This window comes from Mauremys mutica, chromosome 4 (genome assembly GCF_020497125.1).
Source record: "Mauremys mutica isolate MM-2020 ecotype Southern chromosome 4, ASM2049712v1, whole genome shotgun sequence".
NCBI lineage: Eukaryota > Metazoa > Chordata > Testudines > Geoemydidae > Mauremys > Mauremys mutica.
The window spans coordinates 29575152-29593407 of record NC_059075.1 but is presented as its reverse complement, the minus strand read 5'-3'; the positions used below and the strand labels follow the sequence as shown (position 1 = coordinate 29593407).

Sequence of the window (18256 nt, the reverse complement as noted above, 5' to 3'; positions counted from 1 at the left end):
GTTATTGTTTTTTTTTTAATTGTTCTTCCATAATAAAATCATTTACAATACATCCATTCTGAGTCATCACATTTTGCACAGAAAATCCTTTAAATAAGACTGAAAACATTGACAAGGTTTTGACAAAAGCACATAGGGAACATCAAACTTCAACCACCCACATGCAATATCCTAGCGCTCGCAATGTCTGCATCTCAACACCCGCAAGACGGGCTAACACATTCAGGCATGTGACTCAAAATACAAACAGGCATCCCTGACAGCATTCCCGTGGGATGTGTGTTCTCTCCATGAGATGCCTTGCTGGCTGCCCAAGCCTCCGGACAAGTCTCTGCACCTCAGTCGCCCACCCGTCAATAACACTCTCCCCCTTGCTCTGAAATATTGTGCAAAACACAACATGCAGTTATATTGGTTGGAACCTTTTTTTCTGCTGCCTCCAACCTATTTTAGAAGCAGCACCATCTGCCTTTCAAATGGTCACATGCACTTTTGACTACCATTCTACAGCGATTCACGGATAGTTAACATGTTCCTACCTTCTGTCCAAGTGGCCAGCATATGGCTTCATTATCTAGGCTAGGGCATCAGTGGATAAGCCAGGTCTCCCAGAATAACCGGACCAACCTCCATACCATTAATGCCCACAGCTCTCCTGGGGGCAAACAGTTTTTTCTCTATTCATTTTAAAAAATCCCAGCATCGTGGACCCTCCCAGAGCCCTCTGCATTTATGTTTGTAAACCTGTCACAGTGACCCAGAAGTCCTTGCAGCACCATGAAGAAATGCACCTTTCTGTTTATAAATTCTGTATCCTGGAGCGGAGGGGGCGGAATAATAGGCACATGGATTCCAGCAATTGCCCCAGTGCAGTTTGGGCACCCCATGCATGGAAAGCCATCAACAGTCTCTTGAGCAATACCCAGCCTCATGACCCAGTTAGACAGCACCAGTTCAACAGCATAGCAGACCTGCATTAGAATAACCCCAGCAGCTGATCTCCCCACTCCAAATTGGTTGGCTACAGACTGATAACATTCTGGGTTGGTCAGCTTCCAGATTGCCACAACAACCTGTTGCTTCATGGTATGGAGCACTGCATGTTGGTCTGCTCCCACTGCAGTTCCTGGTCAGATCTGCCTAAATCTTAACAAAAACAACAACAACTAAAAGTAGCCCTCCCCACCCTGAAGGTTTCTTACCACTGCTGATTAGCATAGCTCAACAGAACAATCCACTCCCGCCAACCCACGCTGGTTTCCCAGACCCAGAAGTGGCACTGAACGCTGCGTAGGTGATCCAGAAACTGGTCCGCCTCGTCCTGCTGCCACCAGTTACAGAACACCCTTCTGTTGTTGCTGCCATAGAATATTCTCCTGCTCCTGCATCACATTTGGTGGTGCAACAGGCAAAGTCCAATGCAGAATCCATCCAGCTCTAAGTGCTGCAATACAACCTAAGCAGCCTGTGCGTATTCGCTCTCGTCGCCATAGCAGCGTGAAGAATTGTTGGATCCGTGCTGGTCAACAGCAATTTAAAAATCGGCGCATACCAGCCCAGAAAGGAAATATGGCACAGAGACAGTGGAAACAGGATTTTTTTTTTTAATTGAATCCACTGGGCTTTCCACAATTCACAGTGACAATCCCTGTCCACCCACTGCTCAGCAGTGAAGCAAAGAACCCTGGGATGGCACTGGAAAGCGCTATCCCTCCGTGCACAGCAAGTAGATGCCATGCAAATTGAAAACAGAACAGGCATTACATGTGCACACTATTGGCGTGACCCGCATGCTGCTAGTTACCTGACATGCATCAAAGAGCTTCAGATTAAATCCCCTATGGAGAGACATCCAATGGTACAAAAAGATTAACTAACTTGCCTAAGAGACAACGAAGCCTATGACAGAGCCAAGAATAGACTCTCCCCACACCTCAATTCTGACCCCCAGTCCTGTGCATCCACCACAAGCCTTTCCTCTGCCACCTATACTCATTCTGAGGTCCACTTCATTTCAGGGGAAGTAATGCTTGAAATATCTGTGAACATGGGAAGGGCATTCCAAATATTCCCAAGAGATTGAAATTGTTCACAGCACATTTATAAATGCATAGGATTTTCCTGAGACCAGATGGATGAGGTAATGTATATTACTTCACCTACCTTGACTCTCTAAGAGCCATGTTGGTTCCACGATGCAACAATGCAGGATTTTAGTCTAATTTTAAAACTGTCTGGGCATAGTGCCTAGCAAACTCTGTGGGTGAACTTTGCATTTACAGTTCAGATGAAGAGATACAGCTCCCACTCTTCTGGGCTTGCTCGAAGGAATGTCTCAGAGCTCTCCTGGGCTAGTGTAGGCGTTCACGACAGACATTTTGAGTAAACAATTTAATTTCCTGACATTCTCAGGGGCGAACGATTTTCACATGCAGATGAAATGTATAGGGGGGGAATGTCACAGGGTGGCAGGCCCCTGTGATTAAAATAAGAGCAGCTCCCCTGTGCCAGAGCAGTTGTCCAAACTGAGCCAATTAAGGAGCTCTTATTTTAATCACAGGGCTGCACTTTGGCTATAAAGAGTCGGGGGCATTTCAGTGAGGGCAGAGCTAGAAGGGTAACTGCAGAGGGAAGCTGCCGGGAGAGCGGTTCTCGTAGAGTGCTCAAGGAAGGGAGTTGGGGCAGGGTAAGAAGACCCAGATGAAAGCTTTGTTCTTCCTTTAGAAGGCGGCAGGCCAGGCCTTACATCTTCTCCCACTGGTCAGAGACCAGGAAGAGTGAGTACCTCAGGAAAACAGGGCTAGGCCTAGCTTATGGCTGGGTGGAAGATTTTTATTAGATTGGTTGCGTTTTTACAAATTTGTGGTAATTAAAAACAAAAAAACTGAACCCGAGAAGGGCTGCAATTGGATGAGAGAGACTGTGGGGGCTGGGGGTATAAAGACGACCTGAAGAAGGGCAAAACAGAGGCAGAACACTGCAGAGTGCCCCTTGCCACAAGGGGGTGCTCAGAAGGCAGCTAGCTGTGTTAGAGGGAAGAAGAAAAGGAAATGAACTCTTAACAAGCTTTTGCAACAGCAAAGGAGATCAGGCTAGCATATGGCAGCCCCTAGTCACTCTGCCTTCATAAAAGGCTCCAATAATTATCTCCTGCAGCCCTACTGCCAGCTAAAGACACCCACACAGATGCAGGGCTTCACAGTTCCAAGACATTATTCAAGACTGAACAATATGTGCTTTAGCTGAAAACACTGCACCTAGATCCCTCTCATTGCAATGTGTTAATAGCGCTATTAGGTTGCGCCACAAAAAGGCAAATGCTGCCCACAAATGGCAATTTACTTTGATTTAAAAGAAAAATAGTTTAAAAGCTCTGTTTGCGCTTCTAGGAATGACTATCCCCTGCTAAAACCCCTCACTAAAGGCAGCAGACAACACTGTGTAAGAGCAGTTGTGCATCTCTCTCTCACACACAAATCACTCAGCATAAGAAAAGGAGGCAGGAGTGCCAAGAGATAGGAAATGTGAGTACTGTACTTGATGCTGCAAAAACATTTTTGGAGATTACTATACAGAGTATTTCCATGGGCCAAACATGTATTCGGAATGTGCTTAAAAGGGGATCCTAGTAGCACAGCTCAATGACAACCTGCCACAGTAACAATATTAATTTGAAACAGGCCCAAGTTCCTGTTTTAGTGATTTATATGTTTATACAGGCAGCCTGGATTTAGTGCAACTAGCATGGAAGGGACACAGTTCTCATTTCTAATCCCAGCCATGTCCCTGTCACCAATTGTGTATGGTCATGAAAAATAACTTCCCACCACTCCGCCCTATGTCTCAGATTCTCCATTAATAAAAGATGGAGAGGAGGTGTCTGGGTGTGTACAAGAGAGACATGCATACAGAGTTCCCAGTGGAGTCAATGCAAAGTCTTCCATTGACGTCAGTGGGTGCTGGACTGGGCTCTAAATCCAAAAAGTAAGGATTAGCCTTTGTACTGTGCTTCGACAATAGGAATACTTAGCACTCTTCAAGTCCAAACTGCTTTATAAACATCTAATCAATCTGCACAACAGCACCTCCAGACAGACGGGATCCTCACTTTACATATGGAGAAACGGACAGAAAGGTAAGTGACTTGCCCAAGAGAAGTCAATTGCAGGACTGGGTTTAGAAATCAAGACTTCATCTTCTAATCCTTTGCTCAAAACCACTGGACCACACCTTCCTTTTAAGATGCACAGCATCATTATTAACAATAGAGATTATTAATTATGGTAACTGCAATAGTTTTTAAAAAACTAGATGAGTTTCACCATGAAGCTTGCTAAGAGAGAGCTTCTCACTCAAAGGAATGGTATCAATTTGTAATTTAGTCAGTTTAAAAACTTTTTAAACATAGGTAAAAGTAGTTTCAGTCTTAAAATGAATTAGAAATAGTTACACCTATCCCTGAGTTCCCCTGCCAAATGTTATGATTTCAATTACATTTCCCCATGTTTTCTTTGCCTTCCCTATTTTTTGAGAAATACCCATACTAAGAGGAGAAACCAAAACTAGAAGAGAAGCAATGTAAGTGACTATACAAAAAGCTGTGACAAAAGCACAAAGCAAACACTGAAACAAAGTTGTGTCTCTAATCTCTTGCAGTTAGAGTCATGATCATTTATTGCTACTTTAATGGCAGGTGAAAAATTGTCAACAAGGAGTGGGATTAAGTAAAGTGTCACGTTAACTGACTGTACAAAAGAGAGATCAAATCAGAACAAAAGTATACTGTGCCCGCCTCCCAAACAATGCTCATTGTGAGCAAACATGGGGTGCCAGGCTGCTGAGGAAACTGCTGCCCACAGTAGCATACAGTGGGAAGAAAACTTATGCGCAGGGACCTTGTGGTCCCCACAGCACATACTGAGGTATTATACAAGTATTTAATTTTAAAATAACCATTTAATGTCAACATGCCATAACATGTTTCATTTTCATGTGTATGTTTACATGGGTAAACATAACACCTGACAGCACATAGTTTGGCTCAAAACATTTTTTCCTGTTTTAACATGTAGATAAGAATAAAACACCAAGATGATCCTACTTATTTCTCACACGATCACTTCTAGGTCATGCCAGCATCACAGCAGCAGGACATTGCCATATGGGAGACTCAGGTTCTATCTGATGCAGGTACTTACACCACGCCCATCAACATGACACCCAAGTGCTCTTCCAGGTTAAAAAAAACATACAGGCTGACAAACTTCAATGAAGTAAGGTTTCCTCTCCAATCCAGTGCCCTTTCTCCTGAGACAGATGTATGAAGTTGTATGTTAGGAACTGTTTGGTTTTGATTAGCTATCCATACAAACCGATATCTTATGAGGGTGACTTTGAGAGAAACGAGGGCAAAGCAGGTGCCCTCATTTTTACATTTGGACTAGAAAGTGGCAAGGCTCCTACATAAATGAGTTCCGGAGTTTTGAGCTTGTCCTCAAGAAAGCCCTGTCCCCAAACACATGAGCTTCCCCATTGCTGGGGACAGTTCCACTGCCCCTAAGCAGCAGGGTAGTTGAGATCAATGTGCTATACAAATCCTGGAGCTACACTAGAGCTCCTCCAACAGAGGAATCAGACAGGAAACAAGCTAGAGAACTTTGTTTAAACAAAAAAAAAAAGGTTATTTTCACTGTGCTGACAGCTTAAACACACTTAATTGTTTTGATGTCTTGTTAAATCAGCTAGCCAGCAAGGATTTCCACTCCCTCTACCCATATTTTCGTGGAGAGAACTCCGCGCACTAACTCCCTCACAAACAGATCCTCGGAGCTCACAGCCCAGAATGTCATTCAGAACAGAAAGGACAAGAATAAGGGGAAAAACCTTGCTGAAGTATTATGTTTTCCCACCTAACAGCACCCTATTTTTTTAAACCATAATTAAAGTAGTTGCGTTTTTAAAAAAAATTTGAATACAGCGTATAAATTGGGAAAATTGTGAGAAAAATATTAATGAGTTTCTCCCTCCAGCACCATTTTCCTCAACTAGTTCTATCGCTAACCCCTGTGTAGGGCCAGCAGGCCCCAAAGAAATTTTTTGGAGGGAGAAAAAAAAAAAACATTATACACAGATGGTAGCAAGTACCAGAGCCAAAATACACTTCCCTTCTCTACCCAAGATGTCTCAGAACACGATTACCAGTAACCTGTTCTATATTGGACACTAACCCCAGAAACAAAGGTGCATCACCACACACCTTGAAAAAAGAGGGAAATGGTATGCAAGCACTGAATCTGATCATCAGTACACATGTAAGACTACATGCAGTGTCTAGATGAAACAGCAACTTTAGGCCAGTGTGCTTGTGTTTTCTCTTTCTCTCACTCTTGCAAAGTACAGTCTCAGAACATTTTTAGTCATATGTTCATTGTGCAAACTGGAGCTGATCTGAACTTGAGACAATTTTTCCCCACCAGAAAATTCAAATTTGTCAAAACCAAACGTTTTTGCAGAAATATATCTGTTTTGAAAAAACCTTTCATCAGGAAGAGAGACAAACAAAGAGGGGAAAACAGAATAACCAGTAATCCAGTGGTCAGGGCACACATCTGTGACAACCAGATTCAAGTCCTTGGTCTGAATCAGTCAGTGCGGAGAGACTTGAACCTGGGTTTCACACATCCCAGGTGAGTGCTCTAACCAACAGACTATTAGCTATTGTTCGAGAGGGGTTGAAGGAGGGATGATTTTTTTTTTTAAATAAAACATTTTGAAAGACCACAATGCCAAAACCCTGAAATTTTTCACAAAATGGAATTCTTGTCTTCCAGCCAGACTTAAACACATCGAAGTCTGTGGTTTTCTTTAGCAACCAAAGTTTATTTGAGTGACTACAGTGCAAGGACCTGGAAGCTCTCATGACTAAATACTGCACCAAACCGGCAGTGCAAACTAACAGAAAACAAAAAAGAGGCTGCTCAGTCTCAATATTAGTCAACAGGACAAACACAGATTTTGTTTGGAGTTGAAACAAGAGTTGCACTTCCTGGACTACAGAAAGGTACACGTTGCTCTTGTATTATCCTGTACTTTGCTCTGTGAAAGCCACTATTAGCTACCATGATCAACTAAACCTAGCCAAGAAACTGTATCTCAGGAGTCCTGGCTCTTTTCTGTCTTTCACTAAAATTTGTGTGCGTGTTTTACACAAGAGCCCCTACTGCTGTTCTGGGATAAGCAAAATACAATGGCTGTATAGTACAAGGATGAAGACAGACTGGCTGACTTTTCTTTTAAACAGGCCATATCTGCTGGGGGAAGGGACTTTTTCCTGAAAAACAAGTGTTTGAGAAACTGTTGGACTATTTTGCAACCCTTTTAACTAAAAAGCTAATTAACATTTTTCATGAATCAAAAAATGTTTTTAAGTGTTTATAGCCACTTTTAAAAAATATTAAAACTGGTTACATTTTGAACCCTGCAAAATGGAAGCAAATTCAGAATTCCTTGTAAAATAATATATACTTTCCCTTTAAAAAAAAAAAATAAGGATCATAGCAAGGCCAAGGACCAAGACTAAAAAGGGACAAGAACACACCTGATATCCTTCCAATCTCTCACCTCTCCATGATGCCTACAAAACACCCAAAAGCGGCTGGGCTTCTGATGTACTATTACCTTTGCTTATTCCTTAATCTCACTAGTACTTTGTGCTCTCTCACCCCATCTATTTGTTGTGGCCATGTGTTCTCTTGTCAGACACTTAGGCCCTGATCCTGCAAATGCGAGCAGGTGGACAGACTGCTGCACCAGTGCAGAGCTGCACTAACCTGAACAAGCCTCCACATGGGTGTGGTGGTCCCTTGCAGGATTGGTTTTTAAGACTTAAAGCCTTTGGAGCAGGGACTGTCTTTTTGTTATGTACGTGTACAGCGGGGCCCTGACTGAGGCATCCAGGAGCTACTGCAATACAAACAACTGGAGGAGCAAGATCCATTATGATTTACATACATCTCATATGTTATAATCTAGAAACGTTAAAGGGAAATACTACAAAGTCTCACTGAAACACATTTAAAATAGTACAGCTAGTATATTTAAGTGTCATCATTGTACTAATTGCTGGATTTGTTAATATATTGCTGAATAATATATTCCTTATATAGTGCTGAAGCCGATTATATATCATGGCCTTCCCATCTGAACACTTGTCCCTTTATGACCTTGTAATGGAACCATGCTGACAAGATAAAGAATAAACTCAACTAGAATATCGGTTCTTGTAACAGAAGAAGTCACTTACGAGTGGCACTGTGAGACACAAAGCATTTTATCACTGTGGTTGGGATGAGGTTGGCCAATTACAAACGAACACTTATGATACTGTCATTTCTGTCCAATGCTGTTCCGCGCATACACACCCCATTTGTTCAGTTAGCTATTAACTGATAATCTCAATTTGCAGATACCTTTAAGCAAGGTGAGGCAGGGAGTAAATATCACTATATACTCAAATGCAGCAGTTTCGTTACTATGCTGAACTAAAAAAGAAAACAAAGTGCCTGAACTATTTAATGAAGTATTGTTATATCACATTAAAGCACCCTAGAGAATTTTTAGCACACACTAGCAGGGTCCATGTGGGCCAAATAGAACACAACACGGTAGTGAGGATTAGAAATTACACCCTCCCTACTGCGTGTTGCTGCTCCTTGTAGATAAGCCCTAAATTATACTGTGTCCTGGACTCAACTTCTGTGTCTCAGTCATGTCTCTCTCCCCACAACCAGGCATAATATTTTTGCTGTGACATTTACTCCAACATGTGTAAAGCATTTTAAAATCCTTGAGTGAAAGGTGCTAACAATTAGCTATTGCTGCATTGGATATCATGTGTTTTTATGCATAAATACCTTTAGTTTTCAGACTAAAATGGACCCACCACACTATCGACACACAGCTAATCCCAGTGTTGCACAGCCTCAACAGCTTGCTGGCCAACCACTGCCAAAGATAACTCATTAAGTCATTCAATTCTCAATATGCTCTACCATTTTAGTGCTTGTTAAATACATAGAGCGAGTTGGGAACATTAGACACTAGTGACTTCTCAAAATCAAAGCTGAGATAGTTAATTTTCCACTCTCCCTCTCCCCAATCTCCTTCATTTCAGAGGTGTTTGTAACTGTCAGGGGAATTATGAGCCAACATGAAATCAAAAAGCTGTTGCCAAATACCACTTCCACTGAAGATAAAGGAACACAGTGTCAATATTAAAAATCTCAATGTTACAACCTCATTGGCCTCTCCATTCTAACACTTTTCTAGGAAGCGAGGTTGTGTAGTACAGTGGTTCTCAACCTTTTTCTTTCTGAGGCCCCCACAGCATGCTATTAAAAACTCCAGGGTCCAGCGCGGGGGTAGCTCAGGGTGAAGGAAGAGGGTTAGCTTGGGGCTGTGTGCCAGGAGGGCTCCCCTGCGGTCCCTGGTCCCCGAGGGCTCTGCCAGCCACAGAGCTGGGTCCCCCCCACACAAGGCAGCTCTTACTGCCAGCGTGAGCAAAGAGCGCTGGGAGCTGAGGAGCAGCTTCAACCCCCTGTACCAGCAGGAGACGAGAGAATGCTGCGGCTGCCTGCTCCATGGCACCAGCTAGAGCAGCAGCTGTCCCTCTAGCTTCCCACCTCCGCTGGCCAGGGGGCAGGGAGAGAAGGAGGTGGGGAGAGGGTTGGAACTGCCCCAGGACTGTAGTTGCAGGGGTGGGGGGGGTGCAACACCTCTGTGTCCCCCCAACTCTACACATGGGTTCAGGTGTTCTGTCCTGTGGGGAGCACCGGGGCTCAGGGCTCCAGAATTCAGCCCTGCTGCTCCCAGCTTCAACCGGGCAGGGAGCACCAGGGATTGGGGCTTCAACCCCACAGCTACTGGCTCGCAGGAGGTGCTGAGGGTCGGACTCTGGGTTTTAGCCACAGGGCCCCGTGGACCCCCTGTTGAGAACCGCTTGTGTAGTGTATATATATAGGCCTTATACTTTAGCTCACTAATTAGATTGTAACATAATAGGTTTAAATCATCATCATCATCATCTTTGTAACAATGATCTTGCTCATCAAAATCCAAAGGGTTCCATATGGAGTGAAATTGATCCAGAGAGAAACAGCTTCTGGCCTTCATTATTCTTTAGTACGGCCCACACTTATTTAAAAAAAATAAAAAAAATTCAAGATGCTATGGACATAATTAGTAAGGAACTTTCACTAAGAAATTGACATTTTAACATGGCTTTTCTAGACTGGAGAAAGAAACGCTTGTTCTTACACATTTTTAAAAAAAGACTCTTATTGCTTAGCACTCAAATGTCCAGCAGAGGTAAGGCCTCTTTAAAATATTGTTTTTTAGCCTGACAGCACTCTGTCAGAGGAATCTTCTCCCAGCTCCCCCGCTCCCCAAACCATAGATAGTCTAATAGACTGAGCAAAGGTGTGGGACCCAGAGTTCTTGGGTACAGTCCATTGCAACATACCAGCTGCAAGGGAAAGCATACAGTGTTCCACCTTCTCCTATCCTCCACCCCCTAGCCCCACCTGCCCCAAACTCTTTTGTTTGCCAGCTGGAGCGGGAGGGGTTCAGTGCCACAAGGGACTGCATGGGGAACAGGACCAGGATGAGTGTGCAGAACTGGTGTGTGTTTGGGAAATAGTGGAAGGAGGTTCCTTGTTGAACAGGAGGAACAAGAACCTGGAAGGGCTGTAATAAAAAGGGGGAGACATCCCAGTTCCCTGAGGGCTTTCAAGTTACCAATTCAGAAGTCAGCATGGATCAAGTACTATTCTTAACTATGCAGCCCTAGATCAATAAAGATCGAACCATCATTTCAACTTGTCCCTCCTGGGGTGAAATTCAGCACCTTTGTGTGAGTTGACCCTGCTTCCAAGCTCTAGATCTCTCCGCACCAATGACTCAGTTAAATGTGCAGTTACGACCAGAAAAGTGGCACCTTCTCACTTTATAGATCAGATCCCAAGGGCCTTCAAAGTCACAATTTTACTGATCTCAATAAACTGACTACCTGTTACCTCTGCAGAGCCAACATGGCTATGGGAAAGCAAGCTGGATTCTATTTTGACTCAGTTCACAGGGATCATTCATTCGGTTCCAAATGCAGAACCATTACTACCGGGGCTCCTACATGAGCCAAGAACACAGCTTGTCTTTCATCTACCAGAGGAGGAAAACACACCTTTTAACTTGCAAGATGAGGAAATTGAACCTAAAGTTACAGCAACCTCAAAAATGGAAGCCTAAAATTGTCATTTTGAGAGAGACACTCTTAAGAGAGCCACCACACACTTTAATAGGTTTTCCTCTGCTGTAAAATGGGGATACTACTACATCTCTACCTCGATATACCGCTGTCCTTGGGAGCCAAAAAATCTTACCGTGTTATAGGTGAAACCGTGTTATATCAAACTTGCTTTGATCCGCCAGTGTGTGCAGCCCCCCTCGGAGCACTGCTTTACTGCGTTATATCCGAATTCGTGTTATATCGGGTCGCATTATATCGGGGTAGAGGTGTACTTAAAGTGCTATGAATACTAGCTAAAGTTTGTATAGTACTTTGAAGCTATCAGGCACTATAAAAGTGCTAGCTATTACATCTGATCAGGTAGAGGGCAAAATACCTTCTGAATAAAACTAAGTTCCAACCACACAAATGGAACCATTATTGTGGATTACTGGTTTTATGAATGAAAAATAAAGGGGACAAGAAGAAACATGCACCAATAAAAGAGTGCTTGTTTCACATAGTGAAAGACTGGATGCATCCAAGCCAGGTGCTTATTTTTTCTACATCTGCATTTAAGATGTCTTGCTTCACTGTTTCATTGGGATATGTTCAGTGTCATCTTAAAGGAAATTGTCAAGTTTTCAGATGAACAGTATGTTATCTGGACTGTATCACAGGACGTACAGTATCAATCTTCATTCTCCCAATGTGCAGTTCAAACACTTAACTTTCCGGGGTTGTCTTGTAACTACACTCACCCTAAAATATCACCTCAGATCAAACCTCTGTTTCAGAGATTACTGCTTACATTTAAACCCTCCCCAAAGTCAAGAGTGTTGATTTCTGAATTAGTAAGGAGCTAACAAAATTGGAAGCACAGATGCAGGAATTAACATATGCACATACTAGGAACTACTTTTCAGGAACCTTCTGCAATATAAAGAGGCAAGATTTGTTATCATCCCAAATCAAACGGCTCTGTGGAAAAAAGATGTACCAGGAAAAGGACTCTTGGCTCCTTAATCTAAGGTCAATTACTGTTAGTCCACTAAACACAGGCATGTAATGAAAATATTGATTATCTGAGCCACTCCTGCAGCCCAGTGGCTGTGCTCTGTGATCCCACGGAGTAGTTAGCATCCTAGAATGAAGCAAACACACTGCAAACTTTATTTGGGGGTGGAGGAAAATGACCCCCCTCACTTCCCTGCGGCCAGTGTTCACAGTGGTTTCAAGAGGCAGTACACCTCCATCTCTCCATGGCTTAGAAGAAAGGTCACTCCTGCGGGAAGGAGCACTCCACCCCCATGCCCCCAAAAGGTCATCAGTAGTTCACTCCTACCTTCAGTATAATTTCTAACACCTGACGGCTTGCAGCTATTGGTGAGAATTGCAGACAAAGAAGCTTTACTCCCTGCTATTGTCAATTGACTTCTTGTGATATAATATTGCACACCAGTGTAGGTAACAATTGGAGCTACTGACCAGCATGCCTATGTTTAATACATAGGGTGACCAGATGTCTCCATTTTATAGGGACAGTCCCGATATGGGGCTTTTTCTTATATAGGTGCCAATTACCCCCACCCCCATCCTGATTTTTCACACTTACTATCTGGTCACCCTATTTCTACAGTCTTTAAAAGCCAACTGCCACAAGCCATGCATTTAACAAAATCCGTATTTAGTTTTTTGTGGGGAGCTGAGGTTAAAGAAAATCCCAAATTCTTCCTGGAAAAACATGAAATATACTTAATTGTTTGCTATACAAAGAATATGCTTAATTTAATATTCTCAAATCAAAATTATTCCTAAATCTCTGTATCAAATCTCATATTTGGCCTCTTGTGCTTAGTCCAGTAAACACAGGAAACACAAATAAAAGTTCAGAACAGAAATAAACAAACACACCTATCTATAGCTCTGACAGTAGTGTTTACCCCCTGTTTTATGATCCTGGTTTGCTAAGACTGGTAGCTTCTAAAATGCTACTAGGGAGGTTTAACTGCACAAAGGGCAGCTCAATTCCACAGATCACAGAAACCAGGCTGTAAGAACTGGAGAGAAAGGGTAACTGTGGCTTAAGAAAACACAATGAGCCAAGTGGACTCCCACAGATCAGCTACCTGAAGAGAAAAAAACAAAATAAGGCACCACAGGTACAGCAGAGAAGGGGGGGGGGGGGGGGAATATGTATATGTGCAATGCTCTAACTCACCACTGTTATTTCCTAGTCCCGTAAAAATATTCTTATCCTAAAGCAACAAAAACATGCTCGACGACCAGTGAAACCAGTTTCTATGGCCTTAAGTACAAGTGACATGCACTGTAGGAGGACTTACTCAAACACTCAAGATAATGAAAAGAATGTCCCCTTTGTGTGGAATCTTAATAATGAAATCTTATCCATGTGGTTTTCTATAGAAAAAAGAAGTGTTCCTCCACTGAACCAATCCAGACATTGTCTACACGAATCAAAAATCCATAGTCTGGAGACTTATTATTTGTATTACTGTAGCACCTAGAGGCTCCAAACAAGATCTAGTGCCTTCATTTTTTCACTTGTCAATCAGTGGCTGACTTGTCACAGACTTCTTAGCAGAAAAGCAGTTTGGTTTGTTCACAGAAGGGGTTGTTGCAACTGGTGTTCAGCAAGTGGAGTTTCCCTCATTTCCATTTTCTTATGTTGGTGGAAACTGGCAGAAATTGATTCTCACAATTACTATGTGAGAAGCACAACTTCTCTCACTCACTTTCCTCTTTTGTGGAAAGGGAAGAGCAGCACCAGGCACTCTAACTCTCATCATCGGAACACTGAAATGCAAAAATGTGAGTTGGCATGCAGAGTAACAACAAGATCTACCATGCCACTGAGTACACCCTCAGACAAATCCACAGCTAGTCTGCTATTATGTTCTCGCCACTTAGCCTGGTTTGGGTGGAAGTTCAGGCACTCCTAGTGCCTCACTACTGTCAATGCATGGCTCACTTTCTGATGCTAAACAGACCAGCTCTCTGCAAAAGCCCTCATCTTCCTCTGGGAAAGAGGCCTTTGTAGATGCCTGAAACTCCCCATTAATTTCAAGGGTGCAGAGCACATGGAACTCATCACAGGATCAGGCCCAAATCTATCTATAGTACTGATATGGCCCCCCATTACCACAGTATCCAAGTACATCACAATTTTTTATTGTGCATGTCCTCAGTACCCCATGAGGTACAGTGTTCTTGCTATCCCATTTTACAGATGGAGAATGGAGGCAGAAAGAGACTAAGTGACTTGCCAAAAAAATCTCACAGGAAATCTCTGGTAGAAGAGGGAATAGAAAGCAGATCTTCCCAATTCACAGCCTAGCATCTTATTCACTGAGCCATCCTTCCTCAACTAGGCCTTGTCTAAACTGGGAAAACCCATCCAGAAATATTAACTGGTTTTAAAAATGAGTTGGAGCATTAGCACAGACAAGGCAAAAAACAGATGGGTTTTGAAAACCAGTTTAGCTAAGCCACCTTTTAGCAGCTGTACTTTGAGACTCTGGACCTATTTGCACTTCAGTGCCAATAACACCCATTAACATAATCGTGCAGTAAGTGTGGAAATTATAGAGCAGTGTTACGTAATACAGTAACACACGTGTGCTATACGGGAAAATGAAACAACTTACAAGTCAGTCAGAAAGAGAAACAAAAAGGTTTGAGCAAAAGACGGGAATGGGGGGCAGAGAAACTTGGATTCCTACACAGAGGACTCAGAATGCTGGATACCAGGCACTAAGAAATAGAGTAGAATCTATGTTTGTTTAGACTAGAGTCTAACATAATAGCCCTGTTAGTTTTAGATTATGAAATCTGGTGTACACTAACCATCAGATCCTTTTGTGAGCACAGGAAAAAATGTACAGCACCAAAACGAATCATAAAGTCAGTTAGGCACGTCTAAGCCCCAGCATCAGTCATTAATAAAGCAGTTTGTTTGCATGACCAATAAGGGAAATTATATATTAAATTGGAACTTGCAATCTATTTACATACAGGAAATTTACCCAAAATCTTATTTCTGTGAATTTTAATAGAATACAAAATGATTGGAACACAAACTGATATGCCACTTTTCTGTCATTTAGTTAAACTGCTTTTCCATTTTCTCCTTCATCTTTACAGAAAGAACCTGTGGTGAAAGTTCCTTAATCATAAGTGACGTTGGCCAAACAACTTTAAGAAAATAGAAGACCCTTAATAATATGTATTTCATAGTAGATGACACCAAATTTTAAAAGCGTGTGTGTAAACGGAATGGATTTAGGAACAGCAGTTAGATAAGAGAGTTACTTTAAAATTGGAAAGTCTAATAATGAACTCTGATAGTTCTCATTTGTCAGTTAGTTGAAAACTCTTATCTGACATTTACTCTTAGTTCTCTCATAGAATCAAATTAACAACAAATTCTATTAAGCAATATAGCATGTGTCCTTGTAGCTACATGTAATAGTAGTTACAAAAATAAAAGAGTAACCTGTAGTAAAAAGTCTAACATCCCATCAATGGAGGTGAATACAGGAATTTATACTAATGCAGAAATCCCCTAAGCATCCCTGGGAAATAAAAACCTTACGAGGACTGAAAATATTTTAAACCCCCAATATTTTGTTGTATGACACCCAGAAAATTAACCAGCCACCCACTTGGAATTTATTAACAGGAGCCATCATGCTCCTCTTTTGAATCCCACCCAATTCTTAACAAAGTCTGATTTGGATTATTTTATCATGAAAACAGGAGCGCTCAAGGAGCGATGTGCAAATAGAAATGTAGGCAAGTCACAGACCATGACTATGTCTCATCCGCACTCACACACACAAAACCACAATTCAGTTTCTCAGAAGTTTGCAACATACTATAGTAAAAGCCATGGCACCAGTACCATGCATATGAAAAAGGGAAGCAGAGAGACTTCAGATCAAGATCCAGAAAACCAGGTTTGGGGTCAAGGGATACTGAATAGGTAGGGGGTGGAAGTCATGCATGCAGTCTGCCAAGAAGACTGTCAATGTACACCGCTCCTCTCTCTTCCCCAAAAGAATAGTACATGGATGCCTGGGTATCAGTTCCATTCTGCCAGGCTACTTCCAGCCCAGGGGAAACTGACACCGTGGCCAGTTTAAGATTTCTTACTCCTTGTATGCAATGTAGAGGAAATAAACATTAAAGAAAACCTTTTTACACAGGTCATAGTAAAGGTCAACTTAATGCAGCCTGGCTACCAAACTTCTTTTTTGTCCCTGCCCACAATGAAACCCCAAGTCAATAGCATGCTTTCACATCACCACCATGCCTGGCATTGCTTCCATGACAATCCTAGATCCAGGCTGTTAAAATGTATGACTCAATTTCCAAGCAGCAGTCACCCTGCTCTTAAGCAATACTATATTATAATTGCATGTTAATTTGATAACCAGAGATGTGGCTGAAGGCCCACAATGTCAAATGGACTTTGGAGAGAGGGGGGGAAAAGACAGACTGTCAAGTTCTAGTAAGAGAGGAGGTTGATTCCCCTCCCCCCGCCCCCGATTATAGCTCGCCAGGATTTGTTCCTTACCTGCAGAGCTCTGCAAAGGCCTGAAAATTCAGCTTCTTGATCTTCTTTTCACTCAGCCAATAACCAACTCTTTTCCCTTTCAGAAAGGTCTGCATCTTCCCTTACCCTCCAGCGGAGTGGGGGTGGGGGTTATTTTTAAAGGAGGAAAGAAAAGCCTTGTACACAAGATGCAGCAGCTTGGTACTCAGGTGCCTTCCTCCCCCCCAAAAAAGAAGTCTCTAGAGAGAAGTCATTCAGTCCTTGGGGTGCAAGGAACTCTGAATAGGCAAAACAGGAAAATCCAGGGGAGGGGCTTTAATATTTCATATGCACTTGGGTATCAAAGCGGAGACTTACAACAACAACAAAATCAGATGCTGTCTCGGAAGCCGCTAGCAATATTCCCCAGACAGACCCCGTGCTTGGCTGGCTCGGCCAGGGTCCAGGCTCTCTCAGCAGCAGTAACTTGCGTGCAATCCCCTTGCAGGCCCTCCCAGGAAAAGGAACGCGAAGAGGCTGGGAGCGAAGGTGCCTCTGGTGGAGGGGAAGCTTCTACCTTCTGAAATCCTCCTCCGTGAGCCAATGGAGCAGCGCGCAGAGCAGGCACAACGCCGCGGCTCTCCGAGCAGGCAGCACCCCGCAGGCAGCAGCGGAGCCCCGAGCAAGCCTCTGCCCCAGGCTGCCGAGGCGAGCCCCAGTGGCCGTCGGGCTGCACGCCCGGGGGATCCAGAGACCAGCTCGCTTCCTTCCCCCGCTGCCGCTGCTGCCGCCTCTCACGTCTCCATTTGCCCGCTATTCCGAGCCGCCTCCACTTCCTCCTGCCGCGGCTGGTTCCTCCTCCCTCCACCCCCAGAGCAGGAGGGTGGGCGAGCAAGGACACACCCTCCCGGGGGCTGCGCCAGGCTGCTGCGCCTCCTGCCCGAAGCGGAGCTTGCAAGCAGCAGCCCGGGCCGGCCGGCACCCGGCGGCCCTACCTAGTCTCTGCCGCGCGGCAGCAACCTGCCCGGACTGACCCTGGCAGGGAAAAACGGCTGCGGCTGGACCTGCAGGGGGCAGCACTGGGCTGCAGCGCCTTAAAGGCACAGCGCACCCTCCCCCCCCCCGCTTTCAGGGCTGGTCCTGCCAGGCTAGGGTTCTCCCCTGGGGCCTGGTGGAGAACGGGGTTTGAAAAGTGTGGTGTGGTTTTCCAGTGCTAAAGGAGTCTTTGTAGAAGGGGAGGATGTGAAGCCGGGGGGAGGGGAGAGAAGAGGACTAGGGGTTAGGGAGTCCCTGTTCACACACACCCCAGAAAAACCACCTTTCCATTCAGTGCAACTGCCGGCATCTATCTGAAGGGCAAAATCCTGCTCTTCTTCAGAAACACAGATCAGAGTTATTCAATCTTTAAGAGCCAGGGA

The 18256-nt window shown here is 43.7% G+C and overlaps 1 protein-coding gene across 1 annotated transcript in view; it reads right to left on the bottom strand.

The window, feature by feature from the left end:
• The window catches only part of ITPK1 (inositol-tetrakisphosphate 1-kinase), a 256870-nt gene extending 238979 nt beyond the window's left edge, over positions 1-17891 (bottom strand). Inside the window, exon 1 of the mRNA XM_045014140.1 lies at positions 16881-17891. Coding sequence (XP_044870075.1) covers positions 16881-16975 — 95 coding nt within the window. The 5' untranslated portion in view covers positions 16976-17891. The remainder of the gene's footprint in view (positions 1-16880) is intronic.
• Between the last annotated feature and the right edge of the window lie 365 nt (positions 17892-18256).